At 37.4% G+C, this 27,020-nt stretch overlaps 1 protein-coding gene across 1 annotated transcript in view; it reads left to right on the top strand.

The window, feature by feature from the left end:
- Positions 1 to 16,938, top strand: part of LOC150079129 (dual specificity protein phosphatase 22-like) — a 40,404-nt gene extending 23,466 nt beyond the window's left edge. The window contains exons 4-5 of the mRNA XM_090383344.1: positions 9,875 to 10,046; positions 16,315 to 16,938. Coding sequence (XP_090239470.1) covers positions 9,875 to 10,046; positions 16,315 to 16,833 — 691 coding nt within the window. The 3' untranslated portion in view covers positions 16,834 to 16,938. The remainder of the gene's footprint in view (positions 1 to 9,874; positions 10,047 to 16,314) is intronic.
- Positions 16,939 to 27,020: the final 10,082 nt, after the last annotated feature.

The raw sequence follows: 27,020 nt of genomic DNA on the forward strand, positions 1-27,020 counted from the left end.
AACTCAGCCACGACGTAAAAAGGCCCATAAAAATTCTTTCCATCTTGATGTCCTCCGTGATAGCATAGTGGTTGCGCCATTTGTCACTCGTTTGGAAAGGTCTGAGTTTGAGTTCCATTGACGACAGGAGGAACTTCTAAAGGTCTCTTCGACTGAGGCTCTAGTTATTGTTGTTATTTGGTTTTTAGAAGCATTAGCAACTAAGGCCTTATTGCTCCGGGGATATGCGGTAGTCATTCCCTGACCTTTCCGCATCCTCCGTATTTGGTGGGCACAGGCTCGAACCCCGGTCTAATCAAGAAGCGTGTGCTACGCACTGCTGCTCCTGCCCACCTGGTTACGGAGGCGCCAGAGGCTCTAGTTAGCCGATTTCAGGCAGAGGAAATATATAATTTTTCAGCCCACACATATGAAAATTGGCCCTTGAACACAAGCGCTAGTAGCCTACGCCATGGCGCAATATGGTCTAAATGCCCCTAAAAATTAACAATAAGAAAACCACTGCTCCCATCTCGAAGGGATTCGAAACCTGTCCTTTCCCATACGGTGTGAAAAAACAGTGATCATAATCACTAACCATGTGGGTTATGGCAGAATTTTATCTCAAAATTTAATTAACATAGTGATAATTTCGCAAATTCTCATTCTCGCCCTCTTGCACTCACTGTCTGTGATCCTGTGGGAAATCGAGATCCAGACATTGTTCATGCTTGAGTACTACGCTGTTTATGGGCTTTCAGTTTTCAATAATGAATATACATGTGTTATATACAATTATTTTAAAGTGAAAGGACTTGCTCAACTACACAGTTATGTATATGAAATATCCTGCATGATTATATTAGACATAATTATTTAGAGAAAGGAAAAAGAGAAGGAAAGAAATTCTGGCAAGTATCTAACCTTTTTAATCACTATCACAAGTAATAATCATTTTTGGTTCAGTTCAGGTTCTGTACATGAAACTGTTGCCATGGGAATGCGTCATGTGACTATATGAATAAGAGTCACAGGCGTGTCTGTATCGCTATTTATAAATCTTACTGGCGCACAGGAAGTGACGAAAGGAACAGGGAACTGTACCTAATTTCCCGTTCATAATGTTTAATAAATTTTTCCTTTCCTTCTAACCAAAAAGTAATTTCTTCTCAAATTAAGGAAGCATTTACATTTAACGACATTTCAACAGCTTAACAGATTTGTCTTTGTCTTTGTCTTCGCGGATGATTTCGTAAGTCAGTGTTTTTACCGTTAGCAACACCAAAAACAATTGATAACTGCTGGTTGTCAGAAGCCGCGGGAGTCTCTTTTCGGATTATTAATTTTGCTGTTCTACGCACGTGGCGTATGTAAAGAATAACGAGCGGATAGGCTGTAACTTGACAAAAAATTTTGACACAAAATTTTCTTCAGATAATGTTTCATAAAAATTGAATCTGAAAGTTCTCTCCAATTGTAAACGCTGTTTCCTCGTCACTTTTACTAGATGAGCTTAAATTATAGGCTTAAATGGATGATATAAAGTGGAATTTTCTTATTTGCTCTCTGTGTTACATTTCTTCTAAACAGTTATAGACTCTGAATAATTCCCAAATCCGCTCTACGGTGTAATATTGTTTCTACGTCTGGGTCGGTCCCCCCCCCCCCCGCCCCAGAACTTCACTCACGTTTCTTAACTTTATTCACAAGAGGGCAGTCACGTTAATTAATGGTTTTGTCTACTCTCTGTCTCAGACATTCACTTTCTACTGATTGCCTTTTCTACAGATATTTCCATGGGTATTGTTCTTCCAAATTGACATCTGCGATTCCGTTGCACTCTTCCAAACCAATCCGAACACAACCAGTCAACATCCATCCTGTCCAACTCCAAACTCACAGAACACGCTTTTCTCCTTTTTCATTTATACCTTCTATTTCTGTTCTTTGGATCTTCATTCACATTTATTTCCTCTGATCTTCTTCTGATCTTCCTTCGCATTTATTTCCTCTGATCTTCTTCTGATCTTCCTTCACATTTATTTCCCAAAAAATTCAATCTACAGAAATTAAAGTCCAGTCACTTCAGTGTCAACAAGTTTTTCTGTCTCCTCAACCTTTAACTCATGTGCGATACTAAATTCTGTCGGTTTTAATACCTGGTGTTTGGGAGTTTCATAAAAAGAAAATCTCTCTGCTGAAGGCTTAACAAAGGAACGAGTGAAATGATGAATTGTAAAGCTTTTGTCACAACAATGAACAAAAAACAAACAAAAAAATCCAGAAAATACTCCAGTCTTTAGAGGTGGATTAGTTACAAAAATAACTAATCAAAATGAGAAGCTGCTCTTGAGATGACACAAAACAAGTAAAGGGATATGATCCCAAAAGAACCAGAGTTTATGGCAAATACATCGTTCCATTTCCAGTGAAGTTACTCGTAATTTGCAGTTTTATTTCTCCAGTGAGCATTCCGAGTTTTGTTGCTGTTTTTTTCAATGAAATGAATGCATACACGCACTTCTGACCACAATGAAAAAGTTTGACCCATAAACTCGTACAGCGAACTCGAACAACAATTCCTAACTGCAATTTTATTGCCAATTACAGATTTCCTTACCGTGCGTTTAGTCACAGCTCCGAAGCACAGAAGTAAATTACTTTTTTTATATAAATTATTTGGAACCCTATCATACAATACAACATGTACTGATAAAGATTTCATGTTTATTACCATCTCGGTAATTATGTTACCTTCAGTGGTTTTTAAAAACTGAATGGGACTATTGATTTTTGCTCGGCACTCTGGAACGAGAGAAACTATTGCCGTTATTGCCGTGTCGCTCTACGGAAACTTGAAGTAGTGTCAACGCAACAGAATCTGACATTCAGTTACAAACGATATTGTCTGTGGCCGAAACACAACCTTGAAGGTGGGCGCCTCTCTATAAACTAAACTTGGTTCTGGGAGCCTGTGTAATATTCCAGCAGCTGCCGTATAATGAGGAAAGATAAAATATACCATCGTATAACGAGCTTAGCACACGCCATTGCACGAAATACAGATAAGATATGCCTATAATTATTAACAGAATCTTATTTATATGTTATCATGGGAGCAAGAGAATATTAAGGACAAATTTTACTTATGATATTCTTTGATCAGAGTTTCGGGCCATCAGAAACTCCTCACGTAATAGTCGTAACTTTATTAAGGAATTTTCGGAAAGTATTTTCGATCACTACTACACATGCGCGAAATTAAACATTATTGTGCGTTGGAATGAAAAACAAGACTTTCTCCTTCATTATTCATATTTGCACGGAAGAAATATTTCATGCGCTTTTTTGTTATTTAGGGATACTGCTTTTAGATTGGGAAACAAGCGTACACCCACACATTTCGGGACACAAACACGTGCCTACCAAAGTAAAAACTTATTAATTATTTGTTTACACAAATAATGTGTTGAGCCAGTTGTGTTAACAAGGCCAAATGGTGCAAGGAAGCTGATAAAAAATAATACTTGTTATAAATAAATAAATAAAACCCACATTCAAACTATTCTTATTCCCATTTCCACAAGGTAACCATCTAATTCCGCTTTGAATTTAGATGAACTCACTGCCTCTGCCACTTGGGAGACAACTTATTGCAGTGTTCGACAATCTGCCCTCATAAGGAACATCATGTGATCGAATCTTCTGTTATTTCCTGAGATTTTATATGCTCCCTGGTTCTTGTCTCACCCATCAGTGAGAACAGACCTTCCCCATTTATTTTATTTCACCACTTCAGCGCCTTATGTACCTGAATCAGATCTCCGCTTAGCTGGCTATTTATCAAACTTTGCAGTCCACACCCAAGCAGTTCTTCGATGTATATCGATTGGCACTCATCACTAATTTGATCGTCATTCTTTGGAGGCCTCTCCAGGATTGCTATGTCTTTCTTTCAGATGCAAATGTGATCTGAAGTGGCGGCTCGTGACTCTGGTGTATGGGGATGCTGCTTCTTAAAGTTACATTAAATTGCCTTGGTTATAATACATGTAGACATAGATAATAAGCAAGTTAAAAATACTACAAAACATTAACTGGACATTCTTCGATTTTCATTTATTGAAAATAGATTAATAACTTTTAACTTTTTAATTCAAGTTTGGTGCACTGTTCAAATCGGCACTGCTCGATTCGCAGTTCCTTTGACTCGTTTTATCACCTCTAAAAAATGAGTATTAGCAACCTGCCAACTAGGCATTGACTCAACCACTAGGGCCAAAATGTGGAATGTGTAGCTCACAGTTCCACCTACGGTTAAACTTCAAAGTTGAAAACTATTTCTTGTTTTTATTCGTTTATTATTGAAATAATTATTAGAAATAGAGAATGAGTATACTATATGCAGGAACTGTTAATAAAAATATTAATTGCGTTGACTGTATATTTAGATTTAAAATGCTGCGGTGCTGCAGTTCCGCAGTGCCTACCAACGAGCTGCCCCTGGATCTAACCATTCCTTCTCCCTACCACCAAAACTGCAATATACTATGTGCCTTCCTAGCTGCTTTGTTTATGCTGCATGGAAATTTTCATATCGGAAAGAATCATAGCACATATCTTTTTAATCTTGAATAACCAACCTTTAGCTCTCTCTCTCTTTCTCTCTCGCCTAAATTATATGTGATACCAGAACTTCTGTTCCCCAATAACCTTAGATCCTTGGAACTGTTATTTTAGAAGCCACTGGGTCATTAATTTTAAGTGGAATTGAGATGGATTTCGATTACTGCACGTGGAAAGGGAAAACTGCAATTCTAAGAGAACAATGCAGTGAATTGGGAATTCTGCATGGAAAAGTATGATATACAGTACAATATACCGAATGGTGTTTTGATAATCGAAGATTCTATTTTAGGTGATTCTGATGAAGATTCTCTTTCAAATGTCGATTCCGGAAATATCAATGATCGTCAGATGATGAGATGATCGTGATCAAGTGCTACAGCAACAAAGGCGATGAGGCTGTAAATCACGAGTATTCTTTGATCTCTTTGTCTGTTTTGTGGAATGAAAAACCCGACTTAAAAACATAATAATAACAAAATAGAAAACAGCCATGCACCCATCGTCCCAGGTCATCAGACTTGGCCACGGTGAGAACAAAAAATATATTTAAAAAAATTTGTAATAGTAATCGTAATCGTAATAGAGACATGTGATGCAAGAAAGCAAGCACATGAGCTTATGTAGCATCGGCCAAAAAAAAATATATAAATAAATAAAATAAATAAATAATTCACACAACCATTCCTTCTAAATGTTTGTCCAGTTCCTCCTTGAATTTATTTAAGCTATCAACTTCCACAAGGAAAAATGGAAGTTTGTTCCAGCAATTAACCACAAGGCAAATTTTCGCACATCTGTGCTACAACTTTTTTCCTCAATTTAAATTTATGCCCCCTCAGGGGGCATAAATTAAAATAAATACAGGTCTGGAGGCCTAAAATGAGGCCTCCAGACCTGTATGCAGTACTCAAGGCGTGGCCTGACCATTGCCTTATACAAAGGGATAATCACCTCCTTTTCCCTGCTAGCAAAATTCCTATATATCATTGACAAAACCACGTTAACCTGCTCTTGCAGCCTGTCTGCATTGCTCAGAAAACTTCATATTTGACTGCACAATTACTCCCAGGTCTTTTTCACTTTCCACTTCCCTGAGTGTAATACCACACAGTTGGTACGTTTCTCTTGGGTTATTGCTACCCATATGCAGTACTTTGCAGTTTTCAATGTTAAACTTCAATTGCCGCTTCTCAGCCCATCTGCCTTAATTTTCAAGATCCTGTTGCAGTAGCACACTTCCATTACTGTTAATTAGCAACCCTGCTAACCTTTGTATCATCTGCAAACTTCGACATTAAGCCTGATATACCTTCATCAATATCATTAACAAATATATATAAAACAACAGTGGACCCAACACCGAACCCTCTGGAACTCCACTAATAACATTAGTCCACGAAGAGCAGCGTCTATTGATTACCACCCTCTGTCTTCTCCCACTCAACCACCCTGTTATCCAATGTAGCAACTTACCCTTAATACCATTCTGCTCCAATTTGTACAGTAATATTCCATACGCAACAGTGTCAAAAGCCTTCCTGAAATCCAATTATATGATATCAAAATTATTTTTTGCATCCAATTTCTTTGTAACCACATCATAGTATCCAGTTAAATTTGTCAGACGACTTTCCCTTAACAAACCCATGCTGTGTCTGAATTATTGCTGCAGTCTTGTCTAGATGATCCTTCAATGCATCTTTAACCAGTGACTCCATTATTTTACCCGGAACAGAAGTTACACTAACTGGTCTGTAATTACTCGCGTCACCTTTTGATCCCCCTTTTTGAATTGGGGATACATTTGCACATCTCCAGTCCATGGGGACCTCCCCTGAGTCCAAGGATGCTATCATAATTATGGCTAAGGGTTTGCTTAGTTCTTTTTCCGCCTCCTTTAAATATAACTGGATAGATCCCATCCACCCCAGGTGCTTTTCTTATGTTTAACTTCAACAATTTCTCCTCCACTTTGCTCTCAGTTATTACAAAATCATGAAGTATCCTGTTACAATTTGATAACCTTCTGCCATTTTCAAACCTTAATAACTCCTCATATGTGAATGTAGATGCAAAATACTCATTCAGTTTGTTTGCTATCTGAGCAGGATCATCAACAGTAGAACCATCGATATCAAGTGGACCAATCAGATTCATCCCCTTCCTTTTAGAGTTTATATAAGTAAAGAAATCCTTATTGTTTTTCTTAGCATCCTTTGCCAAAGATTTCTCGTAATCTGCCTTCGCTTGCCTAATCTCCTTTGTGACTTGATTACAGATTAGCTTATATCTGCCATAGGCTTCTGTGTCGTGTGATAATTTATATGCATCCTATGCATTTTTCTCCTCTGCCATGAGTCTCATTCATTCATTTGACAACCGTTTAGGCCTAAACTTTGAACAATATTTTCTAATAGGTATGAAACGTCTAGTAGGTTCCACGATTAATTCCTTGAATGCTTTTTAGAAGTGGGAATTAATTCCCACTTAGAATTTGCTGTTGGTAACGTCACCAGTTGGTCCCACTGTACAGAATTTAAAAACTGTCTGAGACCTGTAGTTACCTTTATGGAAGGAAAAACCCTTTCCTTTACCCCTGATGGTAAATTGTAGAAAGAACACACACACACACACACACACACACACAGACAAATGTGAAGCACAAAGTTCCATGCAGTCAGAGTACGATGTTAACAGTTAAACAAAAGTGGACATACATATTTGTAACAAATAAGAAAATGTAATTATAAAATTAAAATTCCTCTACAGTAAAAATCATATCTTCATTATGTCAGCGAGAAATGACGAGATATTTATTACTGACTTCACAATCTTAGTCCTACTGTACTTCTTGTATACGCTAAGATAACGTCATACGAGCACATATGGGGTGTTTCTATTAGAAAGCACCAGAGCGTATCTCGTTTATTTTTAGGTTTTGCTTATTTATCATCTGGACCTTTTTGTTGTACATTTGAGCTGAAATTTTTGAATTTGTTATTAAAACTGGATTAAATGTTGTAGTTTAATTTGAGGATTTTTTTTATTTTATATATTTAAAATTTAGCCTAATCGACTGATTTTTTTCTCAACTGGAAAGTTGTTCTTCTCCGTCTTCAGTTTAGGGCAGAAACGTCATCGGTATACTACTGAAAAGAACGTAAAGCTTTTGAACAAAAAACACAAAACAACTACAATTGTAGTATGGATAGAGGCGACGCGAACTGTCTTCCTATAGCCTGCAGTTCAACACAGCTGAACGCATATCGAAAAGCAAACATTACACGAAGTTACTGATTAAAGAGGTAATGCAGGAATATCTAGACAGCAGTTCAGTCATACTTCAGCCACAGCACAGTTTTGTCAAGGGGCGATCTTGTCTGACCAATTTGACTAAATATTAAGATGCAGTAACAAAGTAACTGGATGCAAAAAATAATTTGGTATCATATACTTGGATTTCAGGAAAGCTTTTGATACTGTTGCACATGGAAGACTACTGTACAAATTAGAGCAGTGTGGCATTAAGTACAAGTTGCTGTTATGGATAAAGGGATGGTCGAGTGGAAGAATACAGAAAGTTATCACTGGACACTGCTCTTCACGGACTAGTGTTATTACTGGAGTCTCCCAGGGTTCGGTACTGGGCCCATTGTTGTTTTCTGTATTTATTAATGATACTGATGAAGTTATATGAGGCTTAGTGTCGAAGTTTGCAGATGGATGATACGAAGTTTGGCAAATGGTCAATTACAGTAATGATTGTATGATACTGCAACCAGATCAATAAAAATTACGCAGCTGGGCTGAGAAATGACAATCGAGATTTAACATTACTGCATATAGGTAGCAGTAATCCCAGATTAACGTACCAATTGTGTGGTACTACACTCATGGCAGTGGAAAGTGAAAAAGACCTGGGGGGGTTAATTGTGTAGTCAGATAAGAAGTTCTCTGAGCAGTGCAAACTGCTGCCAGGAGAGCACATGGAGTTTTGTCAATAACATACAGGAATTTTTCTATCAGGGATAAGGAAGTGATTATTCCATTATATAAGGCAGAGGTTCGGTTCCCAATCTTTCTCGGTTCACGGCGCCCTTACTGTCCCAGTAATTTTTTCACGGCATCCCTAGGCCAAAAGAAATACCTAGTGGTTTTTCGACCATTTAATATATACCTATATATCATAATTTTAATCTTTATATAGAGGTACTAAATAAAGATCAATTATAGATCACCACAAAATTAAAAAGATACGGTACAATGGATATTGTACCGTACCCTTTATATTGTACCCTTTTTATAATGAAATAAATATATAAATTAAAAAAATATAATAATAAATAACAATAATAATAATAATAACCTTAAGTAACTTAAACCCAAATTACACGGCACCCCAAGAATGTTGTTGCGGCACCCCGGTTGAAAACCACTGATATAAGGCAATGGTTAGGCCACAACAGAGAAGGGCAACGAGATTGGTGATGAGAACAAAGGCGTACTCTTACCAAGAAAGACTTTAGTTCTGCAAACTGCAGCGTTTGGAGACTAGGCACCTGCAAAGTGATCTGATTGAGGTGTATAAGGCCTTGAATGGATTGAGCAAGCTCAGTGCTGATGGGATTCTCCCTCTTGCTTAGGCTACGCACATGAGGGGACATAAATTCAAATTGAGGAAGGATAGTTGCAGAATAGATGTGTAGAAGGTTGCCTTTAGCCAAGTGGCTGATTGTTGGAATAAACTTCCGCCTGATGTTGTAGTATAGGATAGCCTGAATAAATTCAGAGACTAATAAATTCACAAACCAAACCGTTGGATGGATAGATGAAATGGGAAAGTCTTTTTGTTTTTCGGCTGATGCTGTATAAGCTTGCTTTCTTGCATTATTTGCCATTACTAATACTATACTTTTGTATTTGTTATGTGTTTTACCTTCCAATGCTTATTCTAATTTTAACATGATATCTAAAAAGTTTAGCCCAAATACGAGAAAAAGAGTCAAGACGAAAAACATCCTAAATCTAAAAATAAGCGAGCTAGACTCAGGGGCGTTTTAATGGGAGCACTGTATATAAATATATATTATGTGTTAAGCGCCAAGGCAGTTAAGGTCCTGGGCATTGGTGTATCGCGTATATTCTTTTGTCCGTTTTGGTGTTTGCTGAAAAACCGACCAAAGAATACAGACGTGACATCTGATGCCTCATGGACTTGGCTTCCTATATATATATACATATTTATGTAATTCTTTTCTTATTCTAGCCTAGCTGGAGTGTCCCGCAGTGCTACGATTGCGGCTGCTTACATCATGTCAATCACTTCTTTGAGCTGCCGTGATGCTCTCATGGTCGTTCGTGGTGCAAGGAGCGTGGCGAACCCTAACTGCGGCTTTCAAAAGCAGCTGCGAGATTTTGAATGTCACATGCTCACAGAGGTAAGACATAATTCCGAGAAGGAATTTTAGTTTATTGATGTTTTTGCAGGATCATACGCTCATAATCTTTGTTTTTTCAAGTCTTTCAAAAACCAGAAGGTATACGCTATTCGCCGAAACAAATCCAGAGGTTATACGGAGTATACCAGCCTATACCCTCCACTAAAGCCCTGCCTTCACCACTGTGCTATTGAATATGCATTCTCCGACTATGGCACTATCATTTTTTTCTTATGTCCTGTATGTATTCTGCTTCACGAATAGGAACCCACTTGAGTTCAGTGCATGGGTCCCTAACTCTTTAGACTTCATTGATTAATAGTAATGGTAAAACAATCATCCTTAATATTGGTCCCACAATGTGCGAATAGGTATCCTTCCTTCCTAGTCTTTAGGCATCCATTAATCTGTCCGCTACCATTGCTATTCTGATAGGTCTTGCCAAATGGTCCCAAGGTACTAGTTCTAGTTCGGATTCTGTGAGTTTTCGCATAGAATCTAAATAAATAAATAAATAAATATCTTTATCGCAGGCAGTGATTGGTTACATGATTGCCTGATGCAATAATGCCCCCAACAGCGACAATGCTTGGGGTTTAACATTAAATAACTAATACAAGAAAAATTACTTAAAATATGTAATTATACGTTTTAGGACATAAAACGTATAATTACATATTTTACGTATAAAATTAATATTAACATATGAAATGAAGACACATGAAAAGCGATGAAAAGACGATGGCAGTCACTCGGTTGAATACGAAAGCTGGCCCCCTGATGATGCGTCTTCTGTACGATTTGTCCTCTGTGAACTTTTTGTAGTCCATATCTATCTCCTGGACGTTGTGGAGCATCTCCATGGGCAGGAATCTATCTCCTATTCTGAGCCTCCACGCCACAGACTGTAGAGAGGGGAGGGCTCTTAAGGGTTTTGGGGGGGATCCTCCAATTGCACATCTGCCAAAAATTTGGCATATTGACTTCACCCGCTATCATTTTAATTGACACAAGCAAGCTGAGGACAAATATCCGTTTGGAGACTTTTCTGTAATTTAGAAGTTGGGTGATATCTGAAGTATGTATGAGTGGTGGCAGTTTATGCTTGAAGAGGACCCACCGAAAAAGCCAGTACTCATCAAATGCAATGGTTTTTAGCGTGGTTTTCGTTGCCGACTCCCAGATTTCTGACCCGTAGGTGAAAGCTGGCTGCAGAAACCGGTATATGTATTGCAGCGTGTACTCAGGCTCTGTGACATGAAGGAGGTGTTGTTTAGCAAGCCATCTTGCTCTGCAGACCTTGTTGTGAATGTCTGCAACATGGTGTTTGAAACTGACTTTAGGTTCGAATATAACGCCGAGATCTTTGTGCTTGATGACTGGGGTGATGAAGGTTCCGTGTATTTCCAGGTTTAGTTGCGTTGGGTTTGATTTGAGGGAAAATACCATTTGTGGAGATTTTTTTGGATTTATCTTAAGAGTAAACTGTGCCACGTATGTAATCAGATTATTGAGGCTGTTGATAATGGTTTCAGAAACAGAATCAGGTCGGGCGGTCCCGTTGATCCGATAGAGGAGCTTCAAGTCGTCTGCATAACTGATAAATTCTGTTTGCTGACACAGGAATGGATGGATGGCAGCCGTAAAGAGGAGCCCTGAGAGAACTCAGCCCTGGAGTACACCTACACAAACTTTCCTTGTGAAAGATTTTTTATTCACAGTCAAGTGAAGGACCCTGGTCGTAAGTAGCGACTTCAAGAATTCCAGTATATTGCCTTTTATCTGGTATCCATCCTCACAAAGTTGCAGGAGGGGCTGGATGTCTATGCTGTCGAATGCAGACTGGATATCCAGATAAACAATTGCCATCTCAGCCCTATTTTGTAGAGCCCCCAGAATGGTGTTGGTGGTTTGCAGTAGGTTGGTAATGGTGAACCTGCGTTTCAAGGCATAGTGAATGTATGGTGATTCACATGGCAGAACCTGGTTGGTTAGGATGGGAAGAAGGCACTTCTCCATGACTTTGAGGAGACATGAGGCTTTCATTATTGGCCTGAATTGTGAAATTGATGTTGCTCCTTGTGTTTTGGGGATTGGTCGGACAATATATTGATTTCAGGCTGTTGGGAAACTTTGCGTTGTGAGGATTACATTGAAGATACCTAGGAGTGCATCAATGATGAAAACACTGACACTCTTAAGAATGAATTGTGGGACCCAATCATATCCAGTGCAAGACGTTGGTGGGATATCATTGATGGCCTGGATAAGCTCTCTTTTTGTGATGATGATGGAAGCGAGGACATCTCGCAGACAACCAATTGGACCCTGGCCTTTTTTCACACGGTATGGAAGAACAGCGATTATAGTCATTCTGCCAGAATGGGCACCAACATTCGCGATTCCATGTTGCGCAGTCAATAGTCCAAACAGACCCATATCATGCCATTGAAATTCACTGTAAGTAAAATATAGATGGCATTAAACCCATGAATAAATACAACACAGCAAGGGTAGATTTAGATTTCCAATTACAACGCATTTCAACTCCCAACTGGTTCTAGAAGTCATTAATGATTGCCTTCCGGTGTTTGATAAATGGTGGTGTTATCTTCTGTCTTCCGCTGCCGTACAATGTTCCCAACAGTTTAACTTAGGGTGATCCCAATTGTTCTGCTATTAGACGAATGGGCATCGTCCTGTAATGAGTCATCCAACTAGAGTACCTCTTTCAAGGTACTTATTCTAGTTGGATGATTAGAGTACCATTCCCTTGTCTCATCCTGCTTCTAATTTCCCTGTCTTAATCTGTTGTCCTCGTATGCGTCGGAAAGCCACAGTTGCAATCTACTGCCATCTGGTGTCTGAGTGGGTATCCGGTACTTTTGAGGATGTAGTGCATATATGATTTAGTATCAGTAAAGGCCAAAAAGTGCAAGGAAGCAGGCTTTTGGTGCATCAACCAAATTTTAAAAAAAAATTCATAGAACTACGAGTACATCCACGCATATCGTGTGGATTCACTGGGCAAAATTGCAAATGCGGTATCACCACTAATTATTTAAAGATGCGCGTGTAGCTTTTTACCACGTATATCTTATTTTATCGTATTGGTACTTGCAGCTGTGTATGCCCTCTTCCTTTCCCTCCCCGTACTTTGTTTTCAAAAATTAACAATAAATAAATAATAAAATAAAAAGGAGAAGAAGAACACAATGAACATTGCTTTTGCTGCCACAAGTTTCAGGCAGTGCTACAGTTATACAGCGAAAATAGATAAGCTTGAAGAAGTAAAAAAAAAGATAAAGAGAGTGAAGGAAAACCTGGTCTGCTTCAAAGAAAACATCATTAGAGGTGTCTGTGTTATGTTAGCCATGAACTTTTGGAAATGTGTTTACAGAGTGTTTAGGCTACAGACTTTTTTATAGCTCACAGAATAACGACGATCTCATAACTTTATTGGAAAGCTGTGCGAAGTCAAAACAAGCCAACACTGCACGGCCACAATTTTTTTTTGGTTGTTGTATTTTCCTTTCTCCTCCGAAAAAAGTATGAAATAGTCCAAATTCATGAAACTAGTTTACCTCTATTTCGTAGTTGGCAGAGGTAACTGCTTCTGATCGAACAAATATATAGACGGGAGTGAGAACGAATCCTCCTCTAAATGAGGACCTTTATACTGGGTTATTCAATTAAAATGCAACTCCACTTTTCAACACAACAGAATTTTAAAGTTATACAAATGTAAAGTTCCGCACTTATGCTTAGGAAATAACAAACCGAAAATAATTTATACACTGGAGAGGGGGTAGAGCTGATGGTTTTAAATGACATAAAGATTTCGGCGTTCTTATTCAATTATATATGAAGGTTACCATGCAGTGAAAGCAGATGGCCAGGTGAGCATACAGTGCCGTTGCACATAGGCATAAGTAGATTATAATTGCATTATGAAAGTCAATGGTGAGACCGCATTTTGAATATTGAGTTCAATCCTAAACGCAATATTCAAAATGCGGTCCTGAAAGGGTTCAAATACTCGTCTGGAGAGAATAGCAAAGGACATCCATATAAGGAGAGACTACAATGATCTGAGTCACTGACCGTGGAAACCAGGAAACTCAGAGGGTAGGGATCTGAATGAGGTGTATAAGGTACAGAGGGGTGGAGACAAAAGAAATGACATTTTCATATTATAAAAGGGATATGAACAAACCAGGGAAAGAAATACAAACTATTGGGAAAAACTATGGACCTCGGGAGGTTTCAATTAGGGCTGCGACTGCTGGAATGAACTGCCTTCCTGAGTAGTCAAGGCTGGCAATCTGGTGAAATTTAAGGGGCAGCTGGTCAGTACTCACCGGCAGTAGGAAAAGCATGAAGAGCAAGACTGTATATTGGTTGTATAGACGAACAAATTATTATTTTTATTTTATTTATTATAATTTTTTTTGTTGCCTTTGTTAACACTAATGTGTATAGGAGCCAAATATAATTTGCTCATTCTCATTTTAAAAAAATCAAGTGCATGTCCACTTGTATTTTACACGAAATAAAAGTCTAATATCAAAAAATAGAGAGGAATGCGTTTCTGTTTTAGAATTTTATTGCGAGTTAAATACGAGTAGAAAAATTCATGTAAACCTCTTCTACTTCTTTACTTTCAGCAATGCATTTTTTCGTCTTTCGTATTTGGAAAGCGACAGAAGGGTAAAGGGGATTCATTATCAAGTAGCAGGCCCCCTCCCCTTTTAATTTTTTACTTCGGAAGGTATGCTAACTCAACATATTTGGTAAACAGTGGTCCTTTCCTTAACTTGACGGCTCTGAACGCTCAAGTGATATTAACAATTTATCTATAGAGGGAAGGATCTACAAAGCCAGAAAATGAAGAAAATTTTCACATATTACCGAATAAGTTTTTGCTTATTTATTAATGAAATCAAAATGGTATATTAATCCTCTGAAAAAGTTCAACAGCCATAAATGGCAAGAGCGTCGGAATATGGACTTGTAAGACACTTCACTAAAACGCAATAATGCGAGGTCACACACACAAGTTGTCAAACATTGTAATCCATTGTAAAGATAGGAACAACTATTCCTTATCCTTTCGTCTAACCCAGACCTTGTTCCCTGTAATATTTTCTCAGCACTCAGAAGCAAAGTTTTGTTTCGAATTCGAGGATTGTCGCTTAGTGCATTTAACAAGATGACAACCTTTTGGGATAGCATAAAGGCGTTACTTCCATGTTAGCATTGTTTGGATAGTAATGGATGCTATATGGGAAATATAAGTGTAAAGATAAAGTATTTTCATGCTTTATTCAGTTCATATAAACATATAAAAATTGCAAAAATAGTGATAAATATTGTGTAGTAAATATGAATGGTTAAGGTATCAGATATGGTTAAGATTTTTTGCCTCACACTGTCATTCTTGAATCAACAAAGACAATGAACAGTTGAGTGGAAAGACCATACTCTTCAGTGCCGTAAAGAAGAACCAGCTTATCGATCACGTAAATGCAAAACTATTATCACAAAAATAGAGAGAATATAAAGTGGAGAAAACCATGCAGAAGAATTTAATGATAGATTAAAGCGTAGTTTCTGAATGGGCACAGCGATTCGCAGTTTTGTTCTCTCCGAAAATATATTTACAGAAGCGAATTGGTTCGTAACAGTCACCCTCATCCTCTGAGTATAAGTGGATAGAAGAAACCGGAGTCTTCTAATCAAAGGAAGTTATTATTTGTGTATTTTTCCTGACAGAGAACTGATTCGGCGATGCCGGTGGAATAAATTGGTGAGTTGAAACCTGGTTGAATGATAATGTCTCTGAATTTTACGACACAGTTAAGGGTGCACGCACGCATGCATTCATAACTGTGTTGGACAAATATCCTCGATGGGATAAGTTTCCTGAATGTGAAAGATGATTACCTCGAAAAGTGGAGCCCTAATGCGCCATGGGTTTTGTTTCATTTCTTTGTTCTATTAAATGTAATTTTTACAAAAACATGTATATAGGTAAATACAGAACTCAGCTCTGTTACATAAAGGTGAATTACACACACACACAGTTTTTATTGATTTAAATAGATATACCGTATTTCAAAAAAAATTGTTTAAAATATTATAGCGACAGTGATTCTTAGGATGATATCTTTAACTGGTGTCTTTTCTAAAAAGTATAAGATATATATATATATAAAATTTTCATTATCTTTGGATATAAAGTCAATTCACCGATACATTTTTCTAGGAAAGGAGGCGATTAAAGAAGAATTATCCAGAGGGAGTGAAGGAGGATGATGAAATGCAATGTCAAAAGCTGATAACGTCTTATCAGTCAACAGAACGACCAGTTGAACCAAGGCGTCCTCTCTTGCGGAGTCCTTCATCTAGTCCACGACACCGACCCGTTAACAGCCCAGGACAACGGGTACTGAACAGTCCATTGCACCGCGCTATCGATAGTTCACGACATCGGTCATTAGAAAGTCCCCAACACCGAGCATTCGCTAGTCCTCAACATCGAGCATTCGCTAGTCCTCAACATCGAGCATTCGCTAGTCCTCAACACCGAGCATTCGCTAGTCCTCAACATCGAGCATTAGACAGTCCTCAACATCAAGCATTAGACAGTCCTCAATATAGAGTTTTAAACAACTCACGGCATAGGACTTTAGAAAGTCCACGGCATGGGACTTTAGAAAGTCGCCAGCACAGGACAACAAGCAGACCCACGCATTCCACTACACAAGACAAGAATGTGCCCTAGTGAATTCCACAGCAGTAAAAATAGTCTTCGCCATGTTTTGTTTTCATAAATAGGGAAGAACTAAATAATGATGTGATATAAATGAATACCTCATCAGGTTATAAGAATACAGAGTGATATTTATGGTGCCTTATTAACCTTTACTGCAGAGGAAGGCTACACTGGGAAGAGCAGAAATGTTCTTTGTATTGGTTTCATATGAGAGCTTAGCAAACAAGTAGATTAGAAGTGCTCAGTTTTAAGCTCACGGTGACTCCAATCCTTCTTTGAATCGACAAGGCGCCCACGGGCCAGGCGGCTGCACCTGCCGTATCGTTGAAGCCATGTCTTGAACAGACAATGGTTTTCGCCTGCTTTGTAAATCGAACCACTATATCTTCATATCTTATTTTCAATCAGTGAGCCAAATTTGGACAAGATATTATGCTGCTTGATACTTTTAAATCTTATATATAAAAAATACAAAATATGTCAACCTCGCAATGATATGAGAACATGAAAAAAGTAAATATAAAAGAAATTAAACCAGATATTTACCTTCTGAGATTATTTCGATCAAATACAAATATTACTGGGAGAATAAATAAACCAAATCTTCAATTTGTAAATTTAGGCCTAATTATACATTTTAATTAATCATGCTCATTAAGCGTACACATTAATTTTAAGAATACTATTTCTAAATTTATAAATAAAAAAGTCTACAAGTGGCTGCCCCTTTAATCTGATCGTTAATAAGAGAACGCTTTGTAATTTAGATGATATTTAGATAAACTGATTCTATATAATTCATGGGCTTAATAAGTTAAGATGGCCAAAAAAAAAAAAAAAAGTAGCTACAAACTTCTTCATAATTTTTCATTACATAGAGGATTCTGATTTTGACTCATTATTACTTTTCCATCATAAGCCATTCAAGCTGTTATTACATGCTGGGATTTAGTGATATTACATACAATGACAGCAAATATAAGGTATACTAAAATCAGATGGTATTATATAACAAATATATTTAAGGTATGCCATTACTATCATTACATTTTTTTTTTTTTTTTTTTTTTTTTTTTTTATGAAAAGCTACAGTACTTAGAACCGTTCTTGGGTTGGGGGTTGAGAAGATAAAAGAAGATATTTGTTGACATTAGACTTGAACTTTTATAGACTGTAATTTTCAGGAAATACGTAAAAGGAAGGTTGTTCCAGAAAACAGAAGTTGAATGAATAAACGAGGAAGATGAAAAGTTGGACAGTAAATGGATGTTGGCTGGTGGCTGCACGTGTTCGGACTGTTTTGAAAGAGAGAGCGGGAATTATAGAAGCCAATTCAGAAGAACAGTGCCCATGGAAATATCTGTAGAAGAGGCATGCGCAGAAACAGTACGTCTATGAGAAAGCGAGTGGAGAGACTCTGTTAGAGATGAATCATTAATTAACCTAACTGCCCTCTTCTGAATGGAATCAAGAAGCCTGAGCGAGGTTTTGGGGGCACCACCCCAGATGTGGGAACAATATTCCATGGCAGGGCGGTTTTGCGATTTATACAGAGTGAACAGCTGTTTGGAAGAAAAGTAACGCCGAGAGAGAAAGAGAAAACCAAGTTTTTCAGATGCAGAGGAAGCTATTGTTTTTTGGTTTTTAGGAGCATTAGCAACTAAGGCCATATTGTCCTGGAATATGCGGTGGTCATTCCCTGACCTTTCCGCATCCCCCGTATTTGGTGGTGACGGGCTCGAACCCCTTCTAATCAAGAAGCGTGTGCTACGCACTGCTGCTCCTTCCCACCTGGCTACGGAGGCGCCTCAGAGGAAGCAATATTTATAATGTGCTTGTGCCAAAAGAGATTAGAAGTCAGGGTAATCCCTAAAAGAGATATATCATTTTGCCTAGAAATCGGAGTGTCACCAAATATAAGCATAGGAGCAGAAGAACCCTTTTTGCGAGATATAAGACAAGACTGAGTTTTAGAAGGATTGAAATCAACAAATTGTCTTTGCCCCACTGGAGAATTACCTGAAGATCGGCATTTAAGGAATTGGTAGCGGTTATTTGAGAAGTTGAAGCTGATTGAGCAGGGAAAGGTTTCTCAAATTGGAAAGTGGAATGCAATGTGCTATCGTCGGCAAAACTATGGATAGGATTTCCAGTCAATGGAAGAAGGTCATTAATATACAAGAGGAAAAAAATTGGGGGAAAGAACTGAACCTTGGGGGACACCAGCATTAGTGGAAAATTTAGAAGACAGAGAGCCATCTACCATCACCCTCTGTGAGCAGTCAGAGAAAAAACTGGATAACCAATTACAAAAAACAGTGGACAAACCATAAGATGGAAGCATGTTTAGAAGACCTTTATGCCAAACATGATCGAAAGTCTTTGAGATGTCAAGAGCAAATGCTTGTGTTTCACCGAACTTTTCCATTGAATTTGTCCATAAATGGGTAACATAAGCCAGGATATCACCAGTGGATCGACACTGACGGAATCCATACTGGCGATCGTGATCCGACTGAAGGTTTCTAGATAGTTTAAGAGTTGGTGGTTAATTGTTTTCTCCATTACTTTAGAAAGAGTAGAAGTAATTGCAATGGGACAATAATTGAACGGGAGGGATTTGTCACCCTTCTTTAGGAACTGGCTGGATATGAGCAAATTTTCAAGTAGAAGGGAAAATACATTTGGGATAAGAAAGTGAAAAAAAGGCGGCAAAGAACAGGAGTAAGTTCAGGAGCACAGGTTTTGAGAACAAGTGGAGAAATACCATCAGGACCTGGAGCTCTCTTAGCATCAAGAGTCGTCAAAATCTTTCTGACATCCTTTTGACGGAAGACCACAGGAGGCATTGAATGGAGCGTGTTGGGAATGGTGGCAGGTGTTTTATCAAGATCATTAATACATGAGTTGGAAGGAAAATGGGATGCTAGCAGGTCAGTTTTATCCTTGGCTGAAGTCACAACAGAACCATCTGGTTTGGACAGAGGTGGGAGCAGAGATGAACAAAAGTTGCGGCCAATAGCTTTGGTAAGAGACCAGAATGCTCGGCTACCATTAGGGCAAGAAGCAAGTCTTCTACTGTTAGCCTGTTCAAACTCTAGTTTGGACTGATTAATAACTGCTTTACAATTGTTGCGAGCGTTAGTGTAGGCAGAAAATGAAACTGAAGAATTGTAAACAAGCCAATTATGATATGCAACATTCTTCTCATGAACAGACTTAGCAGCTTTGTTGAAAAACAAAGGTTTAGATAAAGGACGAGATTTTAAAGTGGAGTGTGGAATAAAGGATTACATTCCAAAAGAATAAATTCACTGACAGGATCTGAGCAAACGTTGACATCAGAAGCTTTGAAACAGTAATCCGACCAAGGAAATGAAGAAAAGAAATCTCTCAGGCCATCCCATTTTGCATTCTTGTAATGTCAAACAACACGGGGTTGGGAATAGCCATGAGATAAAGGCTCCATTGGATAAGAGACAATCACCAAGTTGTGATCTGAGGTACCTGAAGGACCACTCACTTCGACCGTGTACTTAGAAGGATTGTTTGTGAGAAAACGATCAAGCGTGTTGGCTGTGTGGTTAGGTTCTAGTAGGTAAATGAACAAGGTCATTAGTAATTGCAAAAGCCTCAGCATCTCGACCTGCTGGGTCGGCGTGACTAGAAAACGGAAGCCAGCTGGAGTTGTGAACATTAAAATCACCAAGGAAAATTATCTCACTGTTAGGAAAGTTGGACTGGAGAAAGTCAAGTTGCAAAGAGAGGAAGTCAAAGAGCTCCAAGTGGTTAGTGGAGATGGGAGAACGGTAAAGACAACAGATGAATATTTTGACATAAATTTTTAGCCCCAAAAATTACTCACATTTTCTGTCTGGCGCAGCCATTTTCAATTTTAAAAATATTTTAAAATTATATTTCAAACCTACTCGTTGAGCTCTTTCCAACGGTGTATAATAAGCTATAGGTTGTCGACAACATTTTTGTCCCCCCACATTTTACCCCTCATTCCTCAGAGAAATTTTTTTTTTAACAACGATCAATATGGTGTTATGTTGGCCCACCTGATGTACAAACCCATGCAAAATTTCAAGTCAATAGGTTGAGTGGTTACAGAGATACAATGCTGTGACAGACGGACGGATGGACAAACAGACAACCGAGTGACATTATAAGGGTTCTTCGTTAGACTACGAACCCTAAAAACGGATGTAGGGTTACTATTGATATTTTGACTATCGTCCATCAGTGGAAATAAACGGTCCTGATTGATTAGCCTGCCTATCATCCCTTGATGAGTGAATGGCTTGGTAATATTTGTTTGGCACCGCCCTATAACACACCTCGTTATCTTTGTCATTTTTGGATAGTTTTGGTACCCCGATCTCATATTTTTAAATTCGTTTGGTTCCGTAACTTTCTCACGGTTATCTAATTCCTTTATTCCTCCTGATTTTATTATTACTATTATTATATTTATTTATTTATTTTTATTTACTCATGTTCTCATATCATTCATCTCGTATTTCCACGGTTGGAGTTAGTGAAGCCACCGCAGCGGTTAGCCCATGGAATAGTTTATTAGCTTAGATATAACTTGTTTAGAAAATTGCGATTAACAGCGACGGATTATACAGCTCATAACGCCTAAAATGTTGATATACTGTATATCGCATAACTATAATTAACAAGCAGTAAGTGAGACACGATTAAGAACATATTTTGCTACTTTCACGATATCAGCTTTTAGGCTGATTGACTTAAACATATTTTGTATTTATTACGAATGTCATGCACTTGTTAAGAGAATTTTGTCGAAGTTCGCTGTAACCATCTTTCTAAACTAATATTCTTGTTAAATTCAGCATAACGCCATGCATTGGTATCATATGATGGAAAAAGTCGAGTTTGTATATTCAGATTTGGTTGCCAACTGTTAGTAATTTGACATGAGACAATAAATTTTTAAATAATTGGCGCAAGCAAATTGCTTGCAGTCAAACTAACTGTAAGAAGTCAGTTAAATGAACTGCATACTATAAATGAGTACACTTTTCAATTTGTTGCAGTCACTTGTGACAACTGAAAGTGAATACAGCAACAGGTTACTGCATCGTGTCCTCTTTCTCCCAGCATGCAAATTTGTGAACATGAACTATATATCAAATACAACATGGAAATATAATCAGAAAAGGAATATTTTATACAAAAGACCGCGGATATTGCTGTAATAATTGTTGGATATCGATAACACAACTAAATAAATAAGCAATAAACTCTGTAATATTTTATTAATCAGAACGTTTTACAAAAAAAAAAAAAAAAAAACCTATCCACTTATAGTAAGTAGGCAATCTGGCGTTCGTATCAACGATCGCATTTGTCTAAATCCGTGCTAAAAAAAAAAGTTCACACAGCTCTCTTTTCGTGCTATCACTTATTCGTTAAACTTAATATCTTAGCGCGAACATTACAGCAGGTGATCACGCAGTGCTTGTCTGATGAGCCGGTGACCAAATTGACGTAGGATTGTCAGTTTCAAAATACAGTATTTGATCCGGAGTTTATGGGGGGGGGGGAAGTAGTGGATGAATCCCGATTTTTTTCCCCGTCATATATTTTAAATATACATTTTATTTGTTATATTATTTTATTATTTAATTATTTATTTTATTTTAGTATATTTTAAATGTCGTAAATGTATATTTATTTAGATTACTTTATAACAAAAATTCAATTTGATAAACGTCACTAATATATATATATTTTTTAATAAGGAAAAAAAATTCCATCTGCACTCTGTGATAATTATTTAATTTTATGTATCTATTATATACAAACAAAATATTACTTTATATATATATATATATATTGTAAGTTCCTCTGACCTTATGTAGCTGTCTCGGGATATGAACAGAATTTATATTTTACGTTTAATAAAACGTATAATAATATACAATAACATCGCATACACGTCAAAATGGGATGGAAATTTTATTTTTTCTTTGTCACTCTATGAGACAGAGAAATGACGACAAAATCCGAAGAGAAAGGGGGCTGTAAACTCGGAGTCTCCGGGTGAAATCCGGAAAGGCAGAAACATTAATTTGACACCGCTTTGGAACAGCTGAGAGTTAGAAAATGCACAGTGAGGGTACAGTTTAAAAAATGTATGCTTGGTTAAATATGGTTAATCTTCTCCATAAACAGCGACTTACTGGCGCGCACAAACGATAGATTTAATTCCACACAACCAAGTTTTTTTCCGCCCTTATTACTATTCTTACAACTTTGTTATTACGTACGAGAAATTAATTGGATTTCTCTACAGTATTTAATCAAAATGTCATGCAAATTGATAGAGACTGCGTACCTCGTTGCAATTATTCCTATAGTTTATAGAAGGTTAGATAATTTTCCCCCCTCCAATGTGAAAGCATTGTTTTCTGTGAAGCACATCCATTGCCACTCTCTCTGATACTGTACTAGGCATGCATTTAAAATTGGCATGTACATGACATCATTAGCTGTGGATCTGTTTATGGTCATGTGTTTATTAAATAAACCGAATTGTTATTTACAAACGCAATCACTAACACTACAAATGCTTACAGATGTAGATAAATTCAATTACCAGACAATTCATTGAAGAATTGTCTCCAAAATTACTCAACCACTAGGTATACTTCTCTTAAATCCGAGAAAAAAAAATTAAATACAGCATCTCTTAATTTATAAGGTTTCTTATTATCAAAACAAACACAAATGTTACGGGCATTGATAATATTCAATAAGAAACTTGACTGCATGCACGTTAATTTGCAGTATAGGAGGTTTTAGCTTTAGAAAGATGGAAACAACATACTAGCTTCGATGTGGGACGACAATACGCCCAGGCCGCATATAGCAGCTATTCATTGAAACCCCCTGGTAAGTACCATCCCTGGCTGTGCATGACTTTATCTGCAGCCCTTCGTTCTGCAGTAGAAACCTGACTAATATAGCTACTTATCACTAATTAATTAGTAATTTGATGGAACATATAAGCATGCAGTTCAAAGGTAAATTCAGGTGTAAAACAGTAGTCATTTTGAATATTGAATTTTATGTCACATATATCAAAGAACAGAGCCACCTCAGAATGTTTTTAATGAAATAAGCATCATTTACTTTGTACAACACAAAACCTAATTCCTAATTCATGAAAGAAATCAAGCAACTTCACAACATTGAAACTATACATATTGTTATTCTCATCTCTTTTCAAGACATTGGAAAATATATTTAATACTATGCACACCCTCAATTAATATTTCCTTCATTCGTAGCTAAGCGGTTGACCATCACTGACTAGCATTAGTGTGCGACGAATAACATGACTAAAAATTAAAAGCAACTACTACAATGAACTGTCAAGTAGTATGCTAAAAGCATTTTCATCCACTCTGCTCATTGCAATTTTATCGCTCAATACTTTCAGCAGCCTGTATGGTTGTCGTATCGTTGCTTGTATATATTTTTAGAATGATTTTGTCACAGCAATATAGAAACTATTTTAAATGCCTATAGTTAATGTGTAAATATATAGATAACACACCTGTGTACAATGTATATATGTACAATATATACTGTGCTGTGTTAATTTGTTCTGTCATTTCAAGGATCCATCGCTTATATGTGAAGAAAATCCTCACACGATTTGATATCCTTTTTAAATTTTTTTGCTAAGAAAACTAGATAGAAGAAACTTCTGAGTGTTCACCACCCTGCTCCTATAATCCACTAGAGTATGTATTTACGCATGACGTAACAGATGTAGTGTTGTTACGACAGATATTTTAATTATTTTGCTGTAATTTTTTTAAAATATCTACATCCAGAAATTTTCTAATACAGTACATAGTATATATTCATTGTGCATCCTTATTTTACTGTGTTAATAAGGATGCACAATGGATTACTAGTCTTGTGTTTCCTGTTCCGTATGGCAAACTTTAATAAATACAAAATATAAGTGTATTCATGTAGACTGTGAGAAACTGATAAGTTACCAACTCATGAAATATTTAAAAAATCCTTCGGATGCTTGTTACTTTAACTGCTAAAAAATCATAATGTGCACGGAAAGCATTGTACCAAGGGAAGAGATAAATAGTGAATGGAAATATGTGATAGTACATTTTCCAAAAAATAAATTAAAGCAGACAAAAAAACAAACTAAAGTAACACAAAGATCATGAACGTGAAGCAAATTAAAGATAAAACATAAAAAACGTATTTAACATAAATCTAGAAAATCACCTGCTGTTATAATGGCGCATTCTTGAATTCTTCTTAACTCTTTATGAAGTTTGAAACATGCCTAGTCATGCTTGAAAAAATATCCGATTGAAACATAACTTGGTTATGTTTCAATCAGATATTTTTCGTTTTCTTTTAAGAAAGGAAGATACCCTGATCGCAGATGATTTTTTTTATGTAATTTTATAGTATTTGCCATTTCTATTATATTTATTTGTAGTTAACGTCAAATTTTATACTGCATTTTTTCACATGTTCACTGTCTAGCCCTACTGTGTAACTTCTATGCTTCTTACATTATTGTAAAAGATATTTGTAACATGGTGTAATTTAAATAAATATTTTTAAAGTTGAAACTTTACCAATTTCTCTCAATCTATAAGAATATATTTTGCTTCTTTGGTATGTCTCCAGTGTTCGAATTATCAATCATCTTTTAAAATTAAAAGCTCCATTTTAATTTTAAATTCAAATTCTTCGCTACTATTATTTATTAATATAGTTTCTAAATTATATGATGTAAGAAGGATCCAATTTATCCACGCGCACCCCAAAGTACACGCATTCTTCTCTTTCTTGATGATTTCCTTCTATTTCTGACTCTTGTTCTCTCTCTCTCTCTCAGGGTAATTTAGAAGTTTTTTTTTCGGCTCGTGCAGCATAAGCCTCTGGCTTCCTTGCACTATATGGCTAATAATAATAATAATGATAATAATAATAAAACATCATGAAAGTTGCCCCATTGGACTTACCTTCCCCAAGGTCGGAGCGACGGCTGAGGCAGATAATAGCGCCATCTGGTGTTACTCACGATAACTAAAAATAAATAAAATAAACCACCAGACATAAGCCGAAGCTAAACAAGTCCACCTCCATAGATGGATGATGTCGCAGAGAAATATTCATACTGCATCGAGTGTGGCGCAGGATAAAGTCACTCGCGTTCAGGCCTTAGGCACACGGGTCAGTTCGAAAAGTTGGAGACAGTCTCCCGAGCAAGACAGTGGAGCAAGTGGCGCTGTCCCCTGTAAGGCTACCATAAGAGAAGGGCAAGACCATCCAGCCCCACCAACTGGAAGTGCTTCCTGCACAACTGCGCTAGTGACCACCCAGGAAGGAAGAAAACGCCAATGCATGAAGTGGAGCATTGAAATTAATACGTACATCATGTAAGCATACTATGAAATAACCATACTATGCTTACATGACGTAAAGGTCGCGACTACAAACAAATGGTTGGAACAATACCCGTATATTCAGGTCACCGAACAGCGATTAGCAGACCAAAGAAGGACCATCGTCATGAAGAACCTAATAGCTCCTGCTATCTTGGCAAAAATCAATCAGGATGTCAGCGATCAACTACAAAGCACAAAGAATATGGTCAATATGGAACCAGAGGAGGAACAGCATACCATGGAACAAGAAGAGGAATACCAAGGAGAAATACAACCCAGAGTAGCTGAAGTTGAACGAGATGAAGTCATGATATCAAGAATAGAAGACGAGTGGAAGAAGGCCCTAACAGAATTCGAAGGAGTGGACCCCCACAAGAGCCCACGTGATATCTAGAGGGTAATAGACCACCTGAATCGGCAATTAATGCCACATTACCTTGACAACAATGGTGTAATGCTGGAGGCTATCCACAGCCGCATACTGTGCTGCCGTAGCAGCTACTAGGATTAATGGAAAAGAAACGAGAGACCAGCAGCAGCAGCAGAAGAACCGAAAACAGAAGGAACTGCCAACTTGGGAAAGAAGACTTCAGCAGAATATAGAAGAAATAAGAGTCAAGATAGGTCAGTTTGTAATAAGTCTTACTTCTATTAACCAGTACCAACAGGGTAATAGAAGTACGAAATTGATTGGAAAGGTGAAGAGCATCCTCAAGG

This window comes from Mastigoproctus giganteus, chromosome 10 (assembly GCF_048544385.1).
Source record: "Mastigoproctus giganteus isolate SK-2022 chromosome 10, ASM4854438v1, whole genome shotgun sequence".
In the NCBI taxonomy this organism is placed as follows: domain Eukaryota; kingdom Metazoa; phylum Arthropoda; class Arachnida; order Uropygi; family Thelyphonidae; genus Mastigoproctus; species Mastigoproctus giganteus.